The following is a 23,150-nucleotide window of genomic DNA, read 5'->3' on the forward strand; positions in this document are numbered from 1 at the left end:
GGCATCGATTTAAGATACTTTAAATTGATGCTCCATCTATTTAAGAAATTAGGTTTTTATATTCTCAGAATGTGAGCATTCTATATACCGAGTCCTCCAAATTAGAGGTGTTCAGTACATGTCAGAACAAATTTATTAATACTGTATCTTTAAAGTGGACTGATGATACTGAATGAGCAGCCGTTGGCAGTGTAACTTCACACACTGGTGACACAGAGCACCTCTGTCAGCTCAACTATGGTAAACTAAAAGCCCCCCAAAACAATAAAGAACACACACAGTCTGAAAACATATACTCTTAAAAGCACTGTTTGAATCAAAAAAACAAAAAGAAATCCAATGTGTTTTTTTTGCCCTTCCATCTACCCAGATCTCCTCACTATGTAGACTATGTTGCTTCAGAAACCAACAATTATATGGACATTATGTCAAAGTCCAGAATGGCTGGGGGCCGGCTGAACTGAGTAATTACAAGCATTTCTACTGCTATTACCTTGAAATGAAGTAACCAGTTTTGACTACATGTTCACTGAGTGGCCTATTTGTCATTCTCCACAGGCATCAAATGCTAAATTAATATTCTAGTAACCAATGTTTTTGGCTGTTTTGGCACATTTGGAATTAACATTGTTGTCAAATTAGTCAGAGCCTGACTTTAAACTGCAGAACCTCGGGGCAGGTGCAAGGTGATGCGAACATAACTGACACCCTTGAAGAGATTCTACAGATGCAGTTCTTGGCCCCCAAAACACATGAAGTTTTGGACCATCCTTAAACAGCCCACAAGTTCCTACAATGGAAAATGGCCTGACACTGAGTTACAGAAGAAAGCATACAACAGATGGGCCAACAATGAAGTATAGTATATTTGCATATGTAAAAACATTTACTGCTGCTTAGTTTTTAGACTATGTTGGCAAAGCAGGACAACCTATGATCTGAAGGGACCTCTAAGTTGCTATAAAAAAAAAAATCCTACAACTAAAAATTCTAGGTACTCTGAGTGGAAATGTGGCTTTCAACAACGAAGCTACATTCTGTTCATGCCTCGGTTGTGCTCGAATGGGGCTAAACTCCCGGTTTCTTTTTATGTTCCGGTCTATCCCTATGTGGCTTTATAGTAACATCATACTGTTTCCTTCTTCATTTACGACAGACATGAATCCGAATTCCTTCAACCACTATGGGGCCTGAACGTAACTTAATGTGGTTTCAGGATACTTGCTAAAAAAACTCATGCTGTTGTTGTGATAGTGTGTATACAAAAACAGATATACGCGTTATTTTCATCAGAATTGTAAAGCTATGTAAATGCATGGTACTGTTTCATGAATCTCAATCACTGCAGAGCAACACAAGCCTTATTTCCACTCACAGACAGCAGGTTGAGAGGCCCAGATCTTTTTTGGGCGCAAAAATTTGAGATCACAAGTGATGATGGGAAACATATTTCTCTATCTGCCTCTCTCTCATCATTACCTTGTCTTTGATAACCCTGTCACATCGTTCATCAAATATAAATACGCAAGCTCGGATGCAGATCAGAGAAAAAGTCGCTTTATGAGCAGAAAGTAGATCACGTCCTCTTTAACTATAGATATGACAGGGGAGTGAAGCGATGAGAAGGAGAAGCACAACCAGACATGTGAGGCCAACTTATGCTTTTTGGTATGTTAAAATGTTCAGAGTAAAGGTTTGTATGGTCGAGGAGCAAATAAGAGTTGTTTTACATATGACAAGCCAGATTTGTGGGATAGAGAGAGAAGAGAAATCGGTGACACTCAACAACGTTGTCGTCTCCGAGACAAACATCTTCTCGCTTTGAGAAGTTGAAGACGGAGAAAAAGGAGGACGAAATTCAAAGAGTTCAGTCTAACTCAGTCAGAAGGGAACTCCTGAAGTTTGCTGCCTCCCTGACGAGATTAAAGGAAACTCTGTGTTTATCTGCGTCTGTTTCAAAGTAGTACAGCAGGTTTTCAGGAGGCTGTCCCGCTGACCGATTAGATGGTGAATGACAGTACATTTCTCTAGTGCACCGCCATGAAAAGATGTTTCTTTTCAGTCTAAACCCTGAAGATGAAACATTTTACAAGATGGGAATCAACCGTTTTCAAATACCCAATTTATATGGAAGCCTACTTCCGCTACATGTGAAAAAAAAACAACTGAATCCACTACCTATTTTTTCTTGTAATGACTGATTAATAATGCCACACGTATGAAAATGTATTCTGTTTTCTGATAATCAGGTGATTATTAGTTAGTCAGTAGTGTTTGCAAGCATAATGAGTATTGACATATCTTGTTACTAATATTTAAATATCCCATCCAGGTGATTAAAATACTGTTATTATGGTTTTATTCAGTTTAGTTCAGGAGGTTGGGGTGGATGGATAGACCAACAAAACTTCAGCTACTTCTAATATTCTGTTTTAAAACAAAAATCTGCATTTCTAACCATGACCATCCCATAACTATAACTGAGTGTTTGTTTTTCCAACCATGACAGCAAAGATTCTCTGTTTTAACTTGTGAATTCCTTGTGTTTCAGTAGGCAGCTTGAATCCAACACAATAATTGATATTGATTGACTAATAGATGTATGTATACTCATACATGTATATATCCATATAAATGCACGGAATGGCCATTAAAAACATATCAGAAAAGTGAAACAAAGTCCTGCACATGTGTTTCTGTATTGGCAGGTCACTAAAACTTGCAAAGAGTGATGCTGAAGCACTAAACTGACAGGACATGAATCATAACATTAAATGATGCTATGCAGTGCATCACTTACATCATATCAACAAGAAGTTCAGGAAAATAAACGAAAATATGCTCTCTGAAACCCGCTGACTGAAAACAGGAGGTTTGTGTGATGTTTCTGAGTTTATTTCCAGAGACGTTGTAGGTGGGCAAACCAGGCTTTTCTTGAGCTGTAGGTCCATAGTCTAAGACCTGATATTTGTCCAAGTCTGGTAGAATAAATGCGGAAATCAAGAAAGAGGTGTAAATTTCCTCCAATAAAATGTAGAAAAATTGTATGTTCTTGTCTTTTATCCAGAATTTTCCAAGTTTCTTACATAGACAGTATAAGGTCAAATAGCAGTCAAGGTGTAGCTATTTTGTGGACCTGAGTAAAAAACAGGTAACATTTTATTCTCACTTTGTTGCATCACAGATAAAATGTTGTTTTTTTTTTTTAATTTCTGTTTGTTAATTCACAAACAGAAGTCGTAATCTTGCTGTCTAACTAATGCTGCTTTCTTGCTTTTTCTCCCCCTCCTGTTTTTCCCCGACTATCCCTTCTTTCTGTCTATTCTTCAATAATGTTATCTTTTCCTAAACTTGTCCTCTTCTCGCCCCTTTTCTCTTCTTGTGCCTTTCTTATTTTCACCTTTGGTCCTGTTTTATCCTTTCTTTCCCATCTCATTCTCACACTTCATCATTGTCCCTTCTTTCTTTTCTACCTCCTGTATCCTGGAACTGCTTCACTCTTCCTACATTCCCAAACCTCTTTTTCATAATCTATCCACAAAATTCTGCTCTGTTGCTCTCGTTACTCTCTGTGTTTGAACTGTCTTATCTTTTCCCCATAAATGCCCCATATTCTCATCTTTTCACTTTTAATCTTCTCCAAATCTCTGAATTTTCTTAATTGGAGCTTCCCTTAATTTCTCTCCATCTTCTCTCTCCTTTCTCTCCATCTCCCACACTTGATCCATTCCACTTCCCCACCACCACCACGTTCATTTTCCCCCAACTTTCACTCATCCTCCCCCCTCCCTCACCCCCCCTCCATCCTCCGACGCCCAGCAGTAAGTACCGGCCTTCATCGGAGCAGCACAATGATAATTTCTCGCTGTCCACCATCGCTGAGGGCTCCCACCCAAATGTAAGGAAACTGTGCGACACCCCTCCTAACGTCCCTCATGCCCGTGCATTGGCTTACTATGATAACATTATCTGTCAGGTAACGTGGTTCTCGCCTCTCTCTCTCACCCCTTTTTCTGCATCTCCCCGCAAACCCTGCCCGGGCCCTCGACTCCCCTCCAAATGCATGGGCATGAGTATTCTCCGATACTCTTGAGGTGTGAAACGCTAATGGAGGGGGATGGATGGGGTCAAAGAGCGAGGATGGATGGTGGGAGTTTTCTTAAGTGCTGCAGGAAATCCAAAGGGGATGGGAAAAATTGTATAACTGTACTATAAATTATTATTTGCAGGTCATGGATCTTTATTCCCAAACTATCTTAAAAGCTAACCCATTAAAGATCTTTGTAGATTTTCTTTAAAAGGCATGTTTGAGCCAGTTAATGACCAACTATTCATACTTCACAGCACAGCTAACCACTTTACAAAGCTAACTACTGTGTTTTATTAATTTAAATGTACCGTTTTTGCGGCTCTTTCCACATTTCAAAATACTGGATGTTTTTACCACTAATTCTTATTTTGATTAAGTGGTGTACCTGTGATAAGAGTTTGTAGACGCTTTGTTTTATGTCATTATCAGGCAAAAAAGATTGGAAACCCCTTAAGAACAGAAAACTGAAGCTATTTCCAAGTGTCTGCGCGTAAGTGTCCATACATTAATTAAATAAAACAATAGGTTGACTAGAAGGGCAGGAAAAATGTACAGGAAAGTGTCCACTGTAGAATATGTGTATGTGGCACAAGAAGGATATTTGGATATTACTGCTCATAGAAAGAAATATTCAAAGGGGGACTGAGCCTGTTACCATGGCAACGTGACAGCTGTTTTATTATGCTTATAGATATTTTTTTTTTCCTGGTTTATTACTTATTGATCCTGTCTTAAAGGTGGTTCAAGTACTGTTTGTAAACTGCCATAGAAAACTTACTTTTGTAACCATCTCAAGGTACTATGTCCGGAAAAATTAGGTATTAGCCTTTAATTTGTTATTTAAGGCATGTCCCACAACATCTCGTAATTTATTTTAACTCAGTTGTATATGCTGATAAAGACCAGACATGGCATAAATCTGCTCCGTGGGGGAATCAGGCCACTAACACAGTCGGGGTTAGAGGTTAAATTCTCCCTGAAACCAAGCAGACTGAACATTTATGGACTGTCCCCACAGTGTAGCTGCCAACCCAGCCGCCCTGGCTGTAAGACAACCATTTTAAGAGGAAACTCCTCGCTGTGACCCCTCCCCATCCCGTCTCTTTCTAACCTGCTCTCTCTCTCTGATCACCTCTTGCATCGGTATGTCATGGCATGCCTGCTCTGTCGCTAATATGCGCCACCCGGTGGCCATGTCAGCAATCGCAGCTCTGCTTCGCTGTCTGTTTACAAATCTGTACTTTTAACAGAATGCTCGACTTGTTTATCCTGAAAGTGAGTGGGGAAGTAGGAGGGGCTGTTATATTCTGTTAGAAATGGTTTATTCTGGTTTTGTGGTGGGGTGAGGATCAATGTCACAACCAGGTAAGGTAACCAGGTGTGGGGTATTTGTGTGAAACGGTTATCAGGATAAACATCTGAGATGCAACGTCTCGCTGCTGCCTGCAGGTGGCAGCAGGGAGCCGGCAGGTGCCTCACTAACTGAAGCATGGGCGGCTGGTAGCACTAATGCTAAGGTTGTAGCAGCATGGGTAGTTGTAGTGCTACAACTGAGATAGTTTTTTGTTTCGATTTATTTTCAGTTTTTTAGTCTTTGAAAGATGTGGTACCACCCTCTAACAACTCCATCAGTAGGATAGTTCACCTTTAAGCCTCACTATGTAGTTCTTTACCTTATATGTCTCATTCTTTCATGTAGCAGTTATAGAATTTGTTCCTTTAGAGGCAGTTGTGTCTCACCCACTCATTGTAACAACTGAATCCCATTTTCATTACCCTGAGAGACATTAAAACCCAACACAGTAAAAACAAAATCCATCATAATACTCTAACAACATCTCTGAAGTTTTAACACAACACAACCTACACATCAAACCCCCTAAATCCCCCCTTAACCACTGGATTGAATAGAATTTGTAATTTATTTGATTTGTTTGTTTTAACACACTTAAAGGCACACCATGAAATTTTCTACCACTAGTGGGACTGTTGAGCTGTTTTGATGAGCAGTTGTCAGTTTTTATCCAACGTGTATTTAGAATACATGTGCTGCGCTGCTGGAGTTTTTGGCCTATGCATTATACATTCCTGTTGGTAGTTTCATGAAATACCACTAACCAACAGTTTGTGGCAATAATGCACCAAGAAATGTCGGAATTTGCCAGGAAATATGGCAAGATAAGAAACTGTTCAATTGTAAAGATGGATATCAAGAAAATATTTCAAAACATCTGAATTGCAAATGTTTTATGAGGGAGGAAATGGACTCAACACATTGTTTTGATAGAAGCAGTGGATGGAAATGCAGAAAATCCACAGGGTGCCTTCTAAAACAAATAGAACTGGGTTTCGATACCAGGCTCCATTTTGGATCTTGTTTCAGGTTGGCAAAAATGGCCACTTTAAATAAGCTGATAACCAATCTCATTCATGTTGCTTTTTAACAAAAAGCACCTTGCAAAGCCTTTAACATGCAGGTTACTAATTTTTAGCTGATGCTGATGTCACAATAATTATTTTCATTCTGTAGTCACAAATAATTTGCCAAAATCTACTCCGTGTGCTGTCTGTAATCAGCTGTGAGTGCCTGGCCAAAGATACTGTACTATAGCAAATTGATGATGTTCACTACAAATAGTGACCTGAATCTCCTGTTTTTATATTTTCAACTGAGCAGAGCTACACTTCCAGAAACTGGCGCAAATAGCTTGTAAAAATTGGTGTTTATCTCATTTTCTGGTTGTTGTTCATGTTTCCACCTTCTAATAAAATAAAGGAATAGTTTCTTCTGTTACTACTTAGAAGGAGCCCAAAGATTAAAAAAATCAGTACCTCTGAAGCTCACTAATTATCAAGTTATATCTATTTTTTAATCTCACTTGAATGCATCCATTAAGGACGTGAAAGATTTCTGGATTTAGACTGGATAAAATGGTATTAAACCCCAGACCTAATATAACATGAGTCAATCATTAATTCATTACTTTTGTATGACTGACAACCTTTCCTAATGTCATCTGTAAGGTCTAGATGAAGCACATTATGCCCATCTGTCCCTCAGTTTAACTTAAAGCAAACATAACAAAAATAATTCCAACTACTATTCAATCCAGATTTATTTTGTACCAAGTTTTCTAACCACACACAAACTCACCTTTGCATAGAGGATCTCCCAAACCAAAAACCATACCAACTCACCAGTTTTCCCCAAATAAACCCGAAATACACCTTCTAATAAAGCAAATAACCTCAATTCCCCTCCGAACTAACAGCCCAGTGTCTGTGCCACGACCGTCGAGAACCTTACCAGAAATATCCAAACATGTATGTACTGTGGTGATACAGAATAACAGCCAGGCAGCACCAGAGAGTCTGTGTTAGAATGGAGTCAGTGTCTGTAGCCAGCTGGGAATATCAGCTGACATCTGAGAGGAAGTCTACTCCTACTATGGGTCTCTGTCTCCAACACTCCATCTCTCTCTCTCTGTCTAGTTTATCTGTCTGCCTCTATCTCTTCCTGTCTGCCTCTTCTCTCTCCATCCCTAATCTCTCTGTACCGTCTCTGATCTGTCGCTCCTCCGACTCTTGTTCTTTCTCTCTGTCCACTTCACCCTCCCTCTGTCTCTGTCCATCCCAATCTGTCTTTCTCTGCGGATGCCTTTTATGGTTTTGAGGAGTATAACCCTTTGCCCCATCCCCCTCCCCTCAGAAAACCATGAGCAGATACACCTGGGAATGTAAGACCAAAGAGGAGTCCGACTGTGAGGTAAGACCAAATCCCAAATGTCAGATAGTCCCGACTCCCCCCTTTCTCACCTTCCCAAACAGCTCTCTCATTGTTACTGTGGCCCTGTCAATCACCCTTTTCAACTTTCAATCCAAGCCTTACTCCCTTAATAAAAACAAAGGAAAAGATGACATGTTAGAACTGGATAGCTTCACAGCTTAACTAATTATTTAACTAGAAATTAAGAAGATGAAACCAACATTTTGCATTTACTCAGGCACATTTACATTTGTGAAAGTTTCTGTAAAGGTAGTAAACTTTGTGCTCCAGGTAACGATCAAGAGCAAATACCAGAACAGAATATTAGAATCAGCGTATTCTTCCTACCTTCATATACTTAACCTTATTCACCAAGAATAACACACAATAATCTGCATTAGTATTTGCCAGATTTAGCCAAGAAGTAGATTTCCAGCTTCAGTTGCTAAACAAGTTGGCATAAAAAGCAGACAGAGAAGAATCATAGCCTGTATTAGAGGATCCAGCATTAAAACATCATATTGTCATTTAGCTAAATTCCGTTTATTGGTGGTTACTGTGGTCTTTACACTGAATCGAGCAAATGTGAGGCCTTTTTGGAACAAAAACGTAGCATTTAAAGAGCCTATGTTACGAACATTTACAGGTTTATGATTTTATTTTGGGGTCGACGAATATATTTACACACTTTAATGTTCACAAGTCACATTATTTTTCTAATGCTACACATTTATGTAGCGCTTCTTTTTAGCCCTCTGTCTGAAACACTTCATTTTAGCTCCTGTCTCTTTAAGACAACACCCCCAGGCTTCTGTAATTGGTCATTGGTTGCATAATGTAACCCCAGTGCTTTAAGTACAGGGATGTACCCTTAGCAGAGGGATATAGTAAAAAATTAATGGCAGACTATAAGGAAGCTGCTCACTCTCTGACAGTGTGTCAAACTAACTGTAACCTAAGAAAAGTCTGGACTTTAAATCAAGCGTTTTAGGAAGGTAAAGAGCAGAATTTTCTGTGGGAAAGAATAACTTTATAAGCTTGCAGACGGTTTACAGGCACAAATAACTTACATAACAAATTAAAGGAAGAGAAACCCTCAGAAAGCACAATACAGGCTCTTTAAGCTTGACTTTGCTTTTAGAATTTATAGCACAACTCCAGTTATTTTATACATCACAATGAGAAGAAGCGATTTCACAGCTTGTTAAAACAGTTTAATAATATCTTCTGTTGATTAAGGGAAACTTTGTCAGGTCTGTTATTTCAGATACTCCCAGTTTTGATCACAAGGAATACAAAACAAACTTATCATGGACTTCTCACTGTTGAGATTTACTGTTTTTACAAGGAGAGACTAACAAAGCATTTAGAATCTATTCTTTAGTTAAACTGTTTCTTGTGAGTCTCTTAGCTTTTTGGAAATGTAATACCTTTAAATATAGACTATGAACTTATTCTAAAAAAATGTTTTAACTTAGCAGTTTAAATGAATGACATATTTAATTAATTTGTTTTCAACCACTGATGAACAACGCTGTAGAAAACCCGCATTAGGAGACTTCAATAGCTTGCATTCAGTTGTTTTTTAGTTTCATTAGTCTTTCTATGAGAAGGTTCCAGTCCTGTGTTGGCGATAAAATGACTGTTGTTGTTAACATTTGGATCACAGATGATGTATTTGGCCTAAAGGTGATACCTGGAGCTCATTGTTAAACAAGCCTTTTCTGGAGCAGCTTATCGTGCTGACTTTCATCTTGTAAAATAATTCTATAATATTAGGGATAAGTTTCAAAACTCTTATAGTGAAAACGCATTGTTGCTGCACCAAAACCAAATCAAAAACAGAAGCCACATTATCATAAAATGTTATTATACAAGCTGAGTTTGGAGACATTTGTACCTAGTTAAACTGGAAGTTGGATGTTAAAATACTTGCGATGCAACCATCATCCAAAAGAACATAGTTGCAGTACATGTTAGCCATGCACAGATTAAATCACGATCACAAAAATTGTGTCAAGTTGCCCTTAAAACCCATTTAAGATACAGAGCCTGAAGGTAAAATACAAATTCAATCACAAACAGACATAAAAACAGCTTCGGTCCTGCGGCATGAAACTGTTGACCTTGTGAGGTCCTTGTCACATGTCCAGACAGCCGAGGCACCACCAAACACACACACACACACACACACACACACACACACACACACACACACACACACACACACACACACACACACACACACACACACACACACACACACACACACACACACACACACACACACACACACACTGAGGCTTTAATGCAAAAAGAAAACCATGTCAGAAAAGGAAGAATTTACAGAGAAATTGAACCACACATAAGGTAAAAAAAAAAAAGGCAGCCATCCAACAGCCAATACACACATGCAGGCCGGTCGTTTCTGCACAATAACACAAAAGACACTTATGTTTCCCTGCAGTAATAGAACGCTTCGTGTTTCATTCACAGTGGTAGATTGAACCCACTTGTCCTCAATCTTTCCTTCACAGTAATTCAGCAGTCCAGCCACATGGTTTCCTCTTCAGCAAAACAGTGAAATGGAATTGTTTTCTGTCAATACTAAATAAATTCAACACAGAAAATGAATTGACCCAGCAGAACTGGCTGTAATTTCTAAGAGGATTTCATTTCCATCGACTGAATTGGATCTCAGACTGACTTATCATAAATGAATTGACCCGAAGTCCAAACGCTGCAGGTTTGCAGTAGAATTCTACATTTAAAAAGAAAAGACAAAAAAACAGTAAATAGTCCTCTTAAAATGAATACATTCATATGATCCTTTATGCTGTGAGAAACTGGAACCAGCTTGAGCCACCAGATTCTGTCATTTCTGAGTGATCTGAGCACAAAGGGACTTTCTGAAGGAGAAATGTTCAGTTGAATTGAAAGTCTAAGGTGAAATTTGAATTCTTAAGAAAAATAAGACCTGAATTAGGAAGACAGGGCATCAGTAAAGGAGAAAATAATTATATATTATTAATTATGCTCATAGTGATTATCTGGAGAGACCCACTGATAAGTCCTGGACAGATTCATACCAACAGCTTTCTAGATGGGCCTTTAATACATAAAACTTAGAAATAATGTACATACAGAACATAACAAAAACTTAAGCTGTTCTGTGCCAGACCGTGCTGTTACTTCCTGTGCCAGCTACAAGCCCCTTTAAAAACCAATGCAGCTCTGCAGCGCCTGCTTCGTCCTCTCTCCCCTCTGGACTCCACACACAGTCCTAATATAGACTCACACACACTGTATACACTCAGAGGCAAACACCAGTCAGTAAACGCAAACAAATATGTGCACACATGCATGGTGTCTCTTAACACAAGCAGGCAAATATACACAGAGACACACACACACACACACATAGCAATATTAATATTTTAATTTTAAGTGTCCCCAAGCATAAAAACAACTAGAACACACAGGTGTACTGACTCTCAAATGGTGATCAGCTGCAGGGAAGGAGCTGATGATCCAAATACATACATCCAGCACAGCCAAAATGACTGGGAGCTACAATCATACTGCCTTAAATTTAGGACCACATTTCCCATAAGTCCCATCATTTCAGAAAAAAAGAGGAAAACCTCCTCCTTTACTTACCTTGAAGCCCCTACTCTAAGTTTATTACTGGAACATTTCTCACTCTTCCAACTCTTAATAGTATTTTAGGAAGATTGCATGCTGACATGCTCACACAGGTCATGCTAACATGGTGACGTTCAGCAGGTATAAGAATTACCATGTTCACCATCTTATCTTAGCATGTTAGCATGCTAACATTTGCTAATTAACACTAAATCGTGCAATGATTTGAATGTCATTTAGTCATGAACCAAAAGTATTGACCTGATGATGGTGCTAGACCAAAACCTTAAGGGGTTCAAAGTCGTATTCAAAATCATCCTGAAGGAATATGAACATCACTGCACAGTTATAGCAATTTGATTTAATGGAAATCCATCCAATAATTGTTAAGATATGTTTTACTCATTACCCAAAAATGGTGGGTCAAGAAAACAATATTTCTTTGTGCCACATTAGCTGAATTTCCATAATTTACTTTTATGTGCATTTTGAAGTATAATGGAATCAAAATGTAAAAAAAAAATGTCAGCACTCATTATGAGCACCTTCATCGAATAAGTTATGATATTGATAATATTTAGTTTGACCGATCAGCTATTTCCACTTCTTTTGATGTCTTAGCCTTCAGAAAGCATGAAACATGATCAGTACCATCTGACATGAATTTTTTTTCCCCCATTTTTCTGTTGTAGTGGGCCAAAGTGTTTTCCTTTTTCTTCTTCAGGGTTTTTTTTCCCCGGCAGCAAACAGTGGTTTAGTCCATCTTCTTCTACACTGTTAATTTCAGCCATCTGTAACATAGCCCATACCACCACCTTCTGACAATACAGCACAGCCTTGTTTATTTGCTTCAAAGAAGTTAATCGAAACAAGCAAAATTCGAATTTTCTTTTTTTTCTTCTTTTATTGTAACATTTCAAAAGTTAACTTCACTTATATGGAAACACAGCTAATGTTAGTGTGGCTACAAATACAGAAACATCTTTAAATATAAGATTTAATTTTTACACAAACACTTACATGTTCACAATTATTTCGAAGATGCTATAACCGCCAAGTAATCTATATATGGAAGCTTTGGGAGAATTTGACATGTTAGAAGGGTTTGTCCTTTAATTCTAAAACTTCCAATGTGTCTCTGGACACAGCAGCACCATCCTCGCATGAAGCAATTCAGCAGTGATTGCATCTTAAAAATGAATGTGAAAAGTATTTCTTAGTCCTTTGATACATTGTGTAGCACCTTTAAACCAGATTACAATCCACTACATGACAAAAGGACATCAGGAACTGTCCATGTGCCTCCATCATCATCTTCATCAGAACCCTGTTTATCTCTGTTCCCACTCCCCCAAAATGACACCCACTCAAAAGTCCTCGTGACTCTGTGCCTCCCACCCACTGCCCGCAACCCTTCCACCCATGCACAACAACAATGAAATCCAACAAACACAAACATTTTCCAGTTTCACGCTGACGGGAGGACAGAGGGCCCCTATCCCGTAACCATGGAAGTGACGTATCCACACGTCCTGCCTGAAGTTACTATCTAGGCCAACAGCCATCGGGTAAATGCTCTAACTGCTCTTCCTTTCTAAAAGTGCCATTGAATTCAAACGCAAACATTCAATTATGGAGTGTTTGTAAATGGCACATGCCTTAGGGTGTGTGTGTGTGTGTGTGTGTGTGTGTGTGTGTGTGTGCAAGTACGTGAATGAATGTGTCTACGTCACCAAACTCTGCTTGTGTGTCCGTCTGTATGGACTGTGGATGGGTATTTGCCCGTCTCATTGCGAGTGTGACAAAGAGGCGCAGACTGACGCCCCGGGATGCTTCTGCACAGCAGGGTCGATGATGCCATGCAAAATTAATGGCGATAAGAGGCTGGAAAACAGAGCTAAAATGGACTCTGCAATCAATTTTTTCCCCTCTGACCTTAATTAAATTCAGACGAATTAAATGGAAACCTCTAAAACAAAATGTTTTCCCCCCCAGCGACTGCTTGGGTATGTATGATGGTGGTACCCACAGATAATCAAGCAGGGTGGACGGTTTATTTTTCTTTCATTTTGTTGTGTTTTGGGACAATAAGCGGTCGGTGGAGGTGAAGCGGCGGGAGATGGGGTGTTCCGCATGAGCGATCATTACTGTCCACGGGGTGCATTGTCAAGGGTCTTGCATGTGGATGTGCATGTGCTTCCTGGGTTGCCTGAAGGGGGGGAGGCAGGGTGGATGGGTGGGGTGGGGTGGTGTCGCTCATGCAGCTCACCTCACTGTCTCCTCAGCCAAACACAACATGCCAGCCGAGCATGATGATTTTGAAACAGTGGAGCCATCCACCCACTGAAATGGCTGCTATTAAAACAGACTTTGCTTACAAATAGCTGTTTTTGATTTTCTTGAACATTATATGGGATTTTGCTCCATTCTGATGGTATTTAAAGGATTATGCAAGTGTTTTTTGCGGGTTTTAATCCCTTTACTCCAAATTAAATATACCGTAACTCTCCTTCAGCTGCTTTGTTAACACTTTTCTTCAACCCCTGGTTTATAACATACTATAATGCTGTTAGTTATAGGCAGATATAAGCGTATATTGATGTATTTGTCAACAACCAGAACTCTACAGAACACTGTATGTTAATGCTTAAAATTTTATGATACCTACGGACAGCATTATAGTGTGCCATAAACCATTTACTAAATGTTTGTGCATTTCTTATAAATGCCAGATAGAGGAGGTTAAAGTGAAGTGTTACCAATCCTGCACTGCAAACTTCCATTGGTTTTACATTAATTTCTATATTGTATGCAGCAAATGTTATTTTTGCTGCATTGTGAAAACACAATATAGGCCACTCTTACAGCAAATATTTTGGCCTGTTTGTAAAAATTGCACAGGTGTTGCTGATAACATTAACAATGGCTCTGCTCTGTAAGCTGTGACCGCTAAAATGGAATTCGGCAGTCATTATTTCACGATTCACGCCCCTGCTTTTCTGTGTCATGTCAAATGTCCGCGGTGAAAAATGCCCATTGTTGAACGGAAATGATTATTTTCATTATTGTGGATTCTTCAAGCAAGTCTCAAGATTATGCTCGAGTTTATCACTGTGCAGAAATGAATGAAAACCAATGGCTACCTCGAATACTTGAGCCAAACTGTAAAGCAAGCATCTAAAAATGACCCCCCAAAAAAGATGTGTAGCTAAGCAGCTAGAAAACAACTGTGTGGTCCTTTAAAGCATGAAGATGGAACATGAAAATCTGATTCAGTGCATGGAATTAAAAAAATTATTCAAAAGTGCATTGTGCCAAAGTTTATATTTGTTTTCTTCAACACTGTCATCAGATGAGAAAGTCAGTGTGGGATGATTCTGCAAAAAAAATGATGGAACTTGTTTTATGTCCAGTGCTAATTGTTTCAAAACTCTCATGTACGGGGTACAGGATCACTGTTATGGCAAACACAGTGTGATTAGGTAATGATTAGTTCAATGCTTGGTCAAATCTAGAGACAACTCTTGGTTGAATGTAGATTTGTGACTGGTCTTGGCTACACATCTCCATCCTCCTCAACTTTATGCTCCACCTTCTTACATAAAGAACACAATTAATCCTAAATTTGCACTGAACATTTGCATTGGACATAAATTGTAAGTTGCAGAATCACTTAATGTGGGAGGGTTGGTGTTATTTATTTCAGAAAAGATGAATGTCATCTTGGAGGAAATCTACTTTTAGCAGTTTGCATTGGGGGTCCAATAATTCTGAAGCAAAGTTTTCCACTAATCAACAGGATAAAAGTTGCTACTGAACATGAAATTGATAACTGCTACCATGGTTCTAACTGTGCTTTATACCCCCACCCCTCCACCTCCATCCCTTCCCGGGTAGGATGATCCTAATTCCCAGAACAAGCTGGAGGACCCGGTGAAGGCCCCGCCCAAGGAGGATGACTCCCTCAACATCCACAACTCTCTGACCCCCAAACACGAGAACCACAAGGTCCTGGGCGAGGAGAACTCCTCGGAGGTAAACTCACTGCAGAACAACATGATGTGAAACAAAACAAAAAGCAGAACAACCCCAGCAACCTGACAACACGACACCGAAAACGACAAGGTGCGCCGGCAGTGGGAGGCTGCAAAAACCCCTCCCTGCTGTCTGTCCATCCGCTGCCAAGTGCGCCTAACCGGTCAACCAACCAACCAACCAACCAACCAACCAACCAACCAGCCTGCCAATGTACCAGCCAACCAACACAGTCTGCAACCGACACGGCAACACTGCCACCGAGCGGCCTGAGTCGCTGCAAAAAAACGTACACCACAGCCACCGCCGCCGCCGTCACTGCCCCCAGCTGAAAGTAACCCCGCCCCCTCCCGCCTCACCCTGCCGCCGCCTTGCAACACCCCCTTACATTCAGTCACGCCCCTGTTTCGCAGCCCCGCCCCCCTTGTTGCTGTCACTCTACTCTCCCTTATCTTTCTTACCTGCACACACATGCACACACACAGACATAAGACGCATACGCATACTGTGAAAAAATGAAGACATAACCACGCTTATATGTATACACACACACCTTCCCCTGCCTGCATTGGTGTATTTTGTAAAAAGAAAGAAATCATACAGAAGTTTAAAACGTACGTAAAACGTCATTGTAAAAAAAAAAAAAAGTTAAGATAAAAGCTACTGAGAGGTTTTTGATGTTTGTCTGACTAATCCAGTGAGTATGTATAAATATTGGGAAAAAAAAATTGCTTGGATTGATTCTAAAGAAGCAACACAATGTGTCTTGGTTTTCATTGATGTGATTTCTAATCCTTTGATGTACTTGTTTTTTTTTTTGTACTTTTTTGGGACTTCGAACAGAGAATAAACAAACAAGATTCAGACAGTTGTTGAAATAAACCTTTTTAACATGACCTCTGTGGATCCTGTGTCTTCCTCAATGTCGCCTCCCCCCTTTCTCTCCCCTGAACGCTCTCTGCATGGCTTTGAATGCAGCTTCTTTGATCCTTGTTGTACATGTGCTTCCTTGTTTATGCGAACACAGTCAGGTTTAGGTACATTTTGATTACTTTATTACCAGTGCTGGGCAAGCTACTTGGAAAGTGTAGTGACCTAAACTAGAGAAAAGTTGCAAATGAAGCTGCACCAACATGGCAAAAGCACCCTATGACATTAGAATTATTTTTTTACATTTAATTTAATGAATTGGTACAAGATGTCATGGTTATGCCGAAGTGCTCCGTCAAAAATATGTCCATGCATGGTGGTGGCATCATCCACTAATACTATACGTTTTATTCCGGACCAGACTAAATGTTCTGTTGTGCTTGTCACTTTCGAAATCCTTGAGAAAATATAAGTTATCTGATTCAGAAAAGAGTGCCATTACTACCATGCCAGCCCTGTCTCCCAAAAAATATGTTCTTATACATCTAAACAATATTCTCAATTATTTATTTTAAGGAAAATATTTTTCTGCCAGATTAGGCTTTTTTGTAGTATATCACAAATATGTTTTAAATCAGTCTATCATTTTTATTGAATTGCTTTCTGCATCAGGAACTCTGGCGAGCACGAGTTGCCGCAAAGATTTTCAAGAATGGCCACACAAATGTGCATCAAACAGTGACAAATGAAAGTTACTGGATTTAACTCCACTTCATTTACCTTGTAACAACTCTGACAATGGAGGGTTTGTTATGTTCGGCTATGTGGGGAATTTTACATTGTTCATGGGGATGTTAGACAGGTGAGGGCTGCTACTCAATAAGGACACAGCAGAAAAACGGCGCTTGTTGTCCTTTCTGAATGTAACCTGTCAGCTTCTGTCTTCTCCGAGTTTAACTATAAGCATTTGTCTTTTCCGAAGTTTGTCTTCTCAGTTTAAACAGGCATCTTTGAGCCTGGAGTAGGTACTTTGTTCTTCACCAAAACGCTGCCCTGAAAAAGGTTCTACAGGAGCAGTTCTTGCAATCAGAAAACACGCAGAGGTTCAGGCGAACTGAAAATGGAACGCGACTTACTGCAGGGAGAACTGTCAATTGCTTTACTGTCACTTCTTTTCAGCCAACCAGCTTATCTCCCTGGCAACCCAGAAAATGAAAGAGAACCCTTAAACAGGTTGTAAAATGGTTTCATTTGAACCCAAACCTATTTAACAAAACCTAACCAAGTCATTTTGGTGCTTAACCAAGCTTCTAACAAGCAGTTGTGAAATTGTCAACCAAATGTGATAGCTTCCTAAACCTAGGCCTGTAGTTTTGCTGCTTAAGAAAAAAAACACTTCTTTCCAAAACGTAGATAAGAAGGAAGTTTAGTTGTATATAAATGTAATTTTTGGGAGACACGGCTGTAGTTGACCCAATAATGTCATGACTTGTAGTGACACTGCTGCCCCACACTGTTTGTTAGCACATCTATAGTTAACAGCTGTCATCTTTTTAGTTACTCAGCACACTTACTACACTTTCACATTAGATTCTACTATATCAGAGATACAACTAAAGGCTATTAGAGGGTGATGAATATTTCAGAAGACATTTTCATCATGAGCTCCACTTGATTTTCTTGAAGATTCCACACACATCCCATGACCTTGGAGCTGTCTCCGTCGCCACGGAGACAGTTCAGCTGGCATGTCATGAATATAATGCCAAACTTAGGTTACGTGTTAGCAACTAAACCATTTTTCTCTAACCTGACTAATAATAAAAAATGTAAAAACTTTACAAAGTAATTAATTTGATGATCCTCAATAACCACAAGCTTTCATGCCAGAACTAAATGGAACAGAATTCTAAAATGCTCTTTGGTGAGTTGCAAGAGACGACTGCACACAGGGCCAAGACTCTAGGATTACTGTGTACCAACTGTGCTACTTTAAGACACTTTGTTGGAATATACACCATTAAAGCAGCATATCAACTTACATGTTAAGGATGAATCCTTAAGCTTGTCATGAAGATATTAAAATCTCTTCAAGATCTATTATTTTTGGCTTTCTGCTGTTTTATCCATAATCAAAATATCACACATCAGATGAAGACTGTAGGTAAAATGTTAGGATGGATAGCGGGAGATACTGTGAAATGGTGAAAATGCTGAATTTGTTTGACCAAAACAGCCATTGATTTAATGAACATTTCACTTCACTCAGTTCAAAATTTCAGACATGCCAAGCTTTGACCCGGAAAGAAAGACTTGGAAACTTTCAGTGCAGTGTTTTCATTTTACAAACTAACTGGCTGAAAATGAAAAGTCCAAAAATCGACGAAGTGATTGTGAGTTTTTCCATCTCCAAAAAATGACAGGGGGTCCACTGTTAGAGAAATAATCTCTTTCCAGTGCATAAATCATGACAGTCAACACCAGGAACAGTCTGCTGCTTCTGCATGTTTCTTGCCTCCAGAGACGCTTCCCTGTTTCCAGCTGGACACATGTGCATCCAGATGCGCTCACACTTGCAAATAGATAACACTTACAGAAGCACTTGTGTATGGAAAGAAAAAGAGACACATGCACGCATAAACATCCATACTGTTTGGAGGGGGGGAGCTTTCTAAACCAATTTTACGACACAAAATGAAATGATTCACAAAGTGGTTGGTTGAATTCCTATAAATGTGATTTTCTCCATTTTTTAGAGACTAAGTGAACATTGTAGAGCTTATAGAAATGAACTCCTCATGTTGACACGCAGCCACACACACCTCCCACACATATTTCAACTCTAGTCTGGTGAACTTTTTGTTCCATTCAGGATGCTGAACTGGCACAATAGAGCACACACACATTCATATATGCATAAAGCATCTGTCAGCTTCCCATGCTCCTACACACACACACATGCAAAGGCATTTGCACCTCCACACTGCTGAACAAAATATTTTTTTTAAATTGATTTGCATTAATTTTATGCAATTGAATGTTACCAACTGAAACAATTCATTTAAGTTAGTCCAACAGTTCTCCTTTTTCAGTGCATTGGAGACAAGTGCAAGACAGGTATTAAGTCATCTGACACAAGTTCAAGTCAAGTCATTCAAGACAAGTTTCAATCCAGATTCTCTTCAAGTCAAGTTATTTGAGACAAAACTAAATCCAGTTTCAAGTCAGGGCAAGTTTAGATCAAGCCGCAAGTTCTAGTTCAAGTTATTTTACAGAAATCTCAAATAAAACATCCAATTAAATTGAATCATTCCAATTAAAGGCTCCTTTAATTTTTTTTGTTTTCTGAAATTGTAAAATCTTGAAATATGATTATGTTTTCAAGTCTGAAAAACATTCAAGTCATTGGTGAATCAGCTCTCTAGTGGGTCAGTCCTTTAAGCAGTCGAGTCTTTTCTGTATGTCAAATTTCAAGTACCCAGTTTTTGTGATTTAAGTCCAAATCTCAAATCTTCAGATAAGTCTTGGCCCCAAAACAGGTTCCCACAAGGATAGAAGTACAGCAGCACACACACAGTCACCCAAAGCTGACAAACAGCCCTGAATGGGCTTCAGATGAGGCCACAGCGCCTGCAGCCTTTTGTCAGGTTTCTCCTTTGGATCCCTGCGAATGCGACGGGTTAAACAGTGGTATTGTGGGCGATCCTTCCCAGAGTGGAGGGGTGCTGATGGGTGGAGGGTGGGGGAAGGTCTGGGTGCCCTTCCCTTTTCTTCAAATAAATAGACAGGGGGGTAAGAGAGCATTTCAGCCCCCAGAAAGCAAAAGAAAGGACTTTTTAAAATACAGAAAAGGAAACAGCAGTAGGTGAGCCACAAAAACAGTAGCAACAGTGATTATCACTCTCTTTGTTTCTGTCAGCTTATCACACACACACACACACACACACACACACACACACACACACACACACACACACACACACACGCACACACACACACTCCTCTGGAAGTGGGCACATGCAGTAGCACATGACTACACATGCTCAGACACACACATACTGACACTGAGGAGGGTCGTCTGAATTGAAACGAGTGCAGCCAGAAGTACCAGTGGACGCCATGGCAACAAGTGGGCATTACGCTACCAACAGAGAGAAGTGAAGCAGGATGGGGGAGGTGTCGTCATCCTCTGAGAGTAACACTGAACCTTTATGTGCTCATTTGTAAGAGTAAGGCAACTTTTGTCAAATGTAATTGAATTGTGGCGACTGCCGAATTTTTCACATTTTGATTTTAACTTGCCTTCGTCTTTGGTGTTGTCTCCATAGTCATTGCAGTGACGTCTCTTCCTTCTACGGATAAGCTGTCAAGCAAGTTGAGGGAGACCATTATTTTGTTTTAAATTGTCTGTCTTATTTTGGGGCAAAATGAAGGAAAATACATTTGAAAATGCATTCCTGTATCAACGGAAATCTAGTTTCTACACTGCTTCCCCTACCCAGGAAGTCCGCTGAATCGAGCAGATTGAGGCTTAAACCCTTTTCAGACATGGGATACGTGACTGGCTTTATTAATATATTAAAGAAACAAAGAGATCCACTGGCATTAGTCACAGCTTTTACAGTTTTACGACTCAGACTGTTGTATCATCCACTATATGCAACAACGTCCGCCATCAGTACGATGTAAACTTGAGTGTGCCTATCCGTTAATGTGACTCTATGCCATCCAGACTTGTAACTTAAATGTGAGTAGGTCTGATATATTAAGACTGCCATCACAAGTTTAACAGGAAAGTTACTGGTTTGCTCATTTACATATAAACCCCACACATTCAGATGCCATCAGAGCAATGAAAAAGAGTACATGGTTAAATGGAGCTGTGGTGTTGGCACCCTCAGCCATGTTCTGTCAGCAGTGCACCAAAACCCTGCCCAGTAATGGTTCCCAGATTTTACTAGGTTTTGAGTTTGGGAATGTTTGGTCAGCTTGGACAAATAATTGGCCAAAGTAACTGCACTGTGGACCATGTGTGGTGACCTGGATTTAGGCGAAATACAGAATCGACCAGTGTACCTGGGTCGATTCTGGGTCGAGTTATTTCTTCTGTCCCGCCATATCTGTACAATTATAGGGATTTTTTTTTTTTTGCCAACCTGGGAAGATACTACAAACTCCACCATGGAAACAGGACACAAACAGGAGTGTGATTTACTAAAACACAAAGAAATCTGGATTACAATTTCACCTAACACCGCTTTACTATCCTGAGAGCACTGCTGCACCTGGCCATGCTTTTTAGATCTGCCAGTACTACAGCATTCCTCACCAATTAGACTGGAATACACCATTTGTCTACATGCAGACACAACCAGCTCTAACTGTTTGGTGTTGTTGCTGTTTCATCATCTCAATGAACTTTAAGAAGATGATGTGAAAACACTAGAGTGGATTTACAACCAATTTCAAACTTAAACTGTCATTTCTAATGGTTTAACAGGTGGCAGGTCTGACTCTGTTCAGTCATAATGCCCTGTACTGCTACTGCTTCCTACCTTTTACTCTGTTTATCCTAAACAAATTTTGCTGCTACCAGAAATGTCAGACATATTGCTCAAATGTTTATCAGATGGAAAAGCACAACCAGACATGACCAATAATAAATTCAACATTTCATTCAGGTCAACTATACAAAAAATCTTTTGGCATTGACACAAGCCAGCACCAAAAACTAAAAAAAACAGAATATATAAATCACTTAAAGTTCAGATAACACCGATAATTGCAAATAATATGCATGTGTTGTAAAATGAGAAAATGGAGGATTAATACAATATTTCCCCCACCATAAAATTATATAATATGGAAATAATGATGTATGAGCTGTTCGATGCTTGGAATTAGATAAAGAAGTTAAGGCTGTTGTGTGCAGAGCAGTAAGAGAAGCTTAAACTATTTAACTGGACTGATTTTAACCAGCAACACAGATGCCATCAGCATCCTAACACCTGATCCCTCTGAGTAAAGACAGCAGCGTGCTGATTTGCATCTATTACAGCTGTAAAAGGACATATTAACCCCAATGTGAGCCTGTGTGTGTTTTCCATGTCCATTAACCTTTAAAGCATTTTCACTGCATCCCTCTCCTCCTCCCTCCTCCCTCTCTCTCATTTTCACTCTCACTTATCTGTGCCTGGCAGCGATTTTATGCATCTTCAGACAGAGGGCGTCGTTGCCATGGAAACCCATTCTAAGGCAACAGTTTGAGCAGACATGATCCAAACTCGGTGACCTCCGGCTTCCTCTGTCTTCACACATTCACACACAGACACTCACACATGGATGGACGAGGCAGATTAAGTGACTCATGCTGCATTACGGACATCAAGTAACTAAGTGTAGGAAACCAGAGCATTAAAACTGCTCTCAACTTCACTTTAGCGTCAACTTTGCACCCTGACATCTCTTCAGACGGCCCTAATCCTCTCCCACACTGCTGTCCAGCTGTCACTTACAGTTGTCTCATGGCACACATCAGGACTCTGGTCAGATTTGAGTTCAGGAAGGTATTTCATCTAAGGTGTCAGCCATCAATCATCAGGACAGTGTGTGTAGAAATGTCACCATACAAAAATCCAACACCAGTAAAAGCCCTGATGTGTGTGGACTTGTTCTCCCACAGTCCAGAGACATGCATGTTAGGTTAATCAGTGATTCTAAATCGGTCGTGCATGGTTGTCGGTC

At 39.8% G+C, this 23,150-nt stretch overlaps 1 protein-coding gene across 9 annotated transcripts in view; it reads left to right on the plus strand.

The window, feature by feature from the left end:
- The window catches only part of cspg5a (chondroitin sulfate proteoglycan 5a), an 81,601-nt gene that overhangs the window by 52,978 nt on the left and 5,473 nt on the right, over window positions 1–23,150 (plus strand). Inside the window, exons 4-7 of one of the 9 annotated variants that reach the window (XM_035951204.2) lie at window positions 3,820–3,898; window positions 7,800–7,856; window positions 12,968–13,069; window positions 15,399–15,540. In XM_035951204.2, coding sequence (XP_035807097.1) covers window positions 3,820–3,898; window positions 7,800–7,856; window positions 12,968–13,054 — 223 coding nt within the window. In that variant the 3' untranslated portion in view covers window positions 13,055–13,069; window positions 15,399–15,540. Of the gene's footprint in view, window positions 1–3,819; window positions 3,977–7,799; window positions 7,857–12,967; window positions 13,070–15,398; window positions 16,433–23,150 lie in introns of those variants that run through there. The other 8 variants (XM_023276752.3, XM_023276750.3, XM_023276755.3 and 5 more) reach the window with 8 other exon arrangements.

This window comes from Amphiprion ocellaris, chromosome 9 (genome assembly GCF_022539595.1).
Source record: "Amphiprion ocellaris isolate individual 3 ecotype Okinawa chromosome 9, ASM2253959v1, whole genome shotgun sequence".
Taxonomy (NCBI): domain Eukaryota; kingdom Metazoa; phylum Chordata; class Actinopteri; family Pomacentridae; genus Amphiprion; species Amphiprion ocellaris.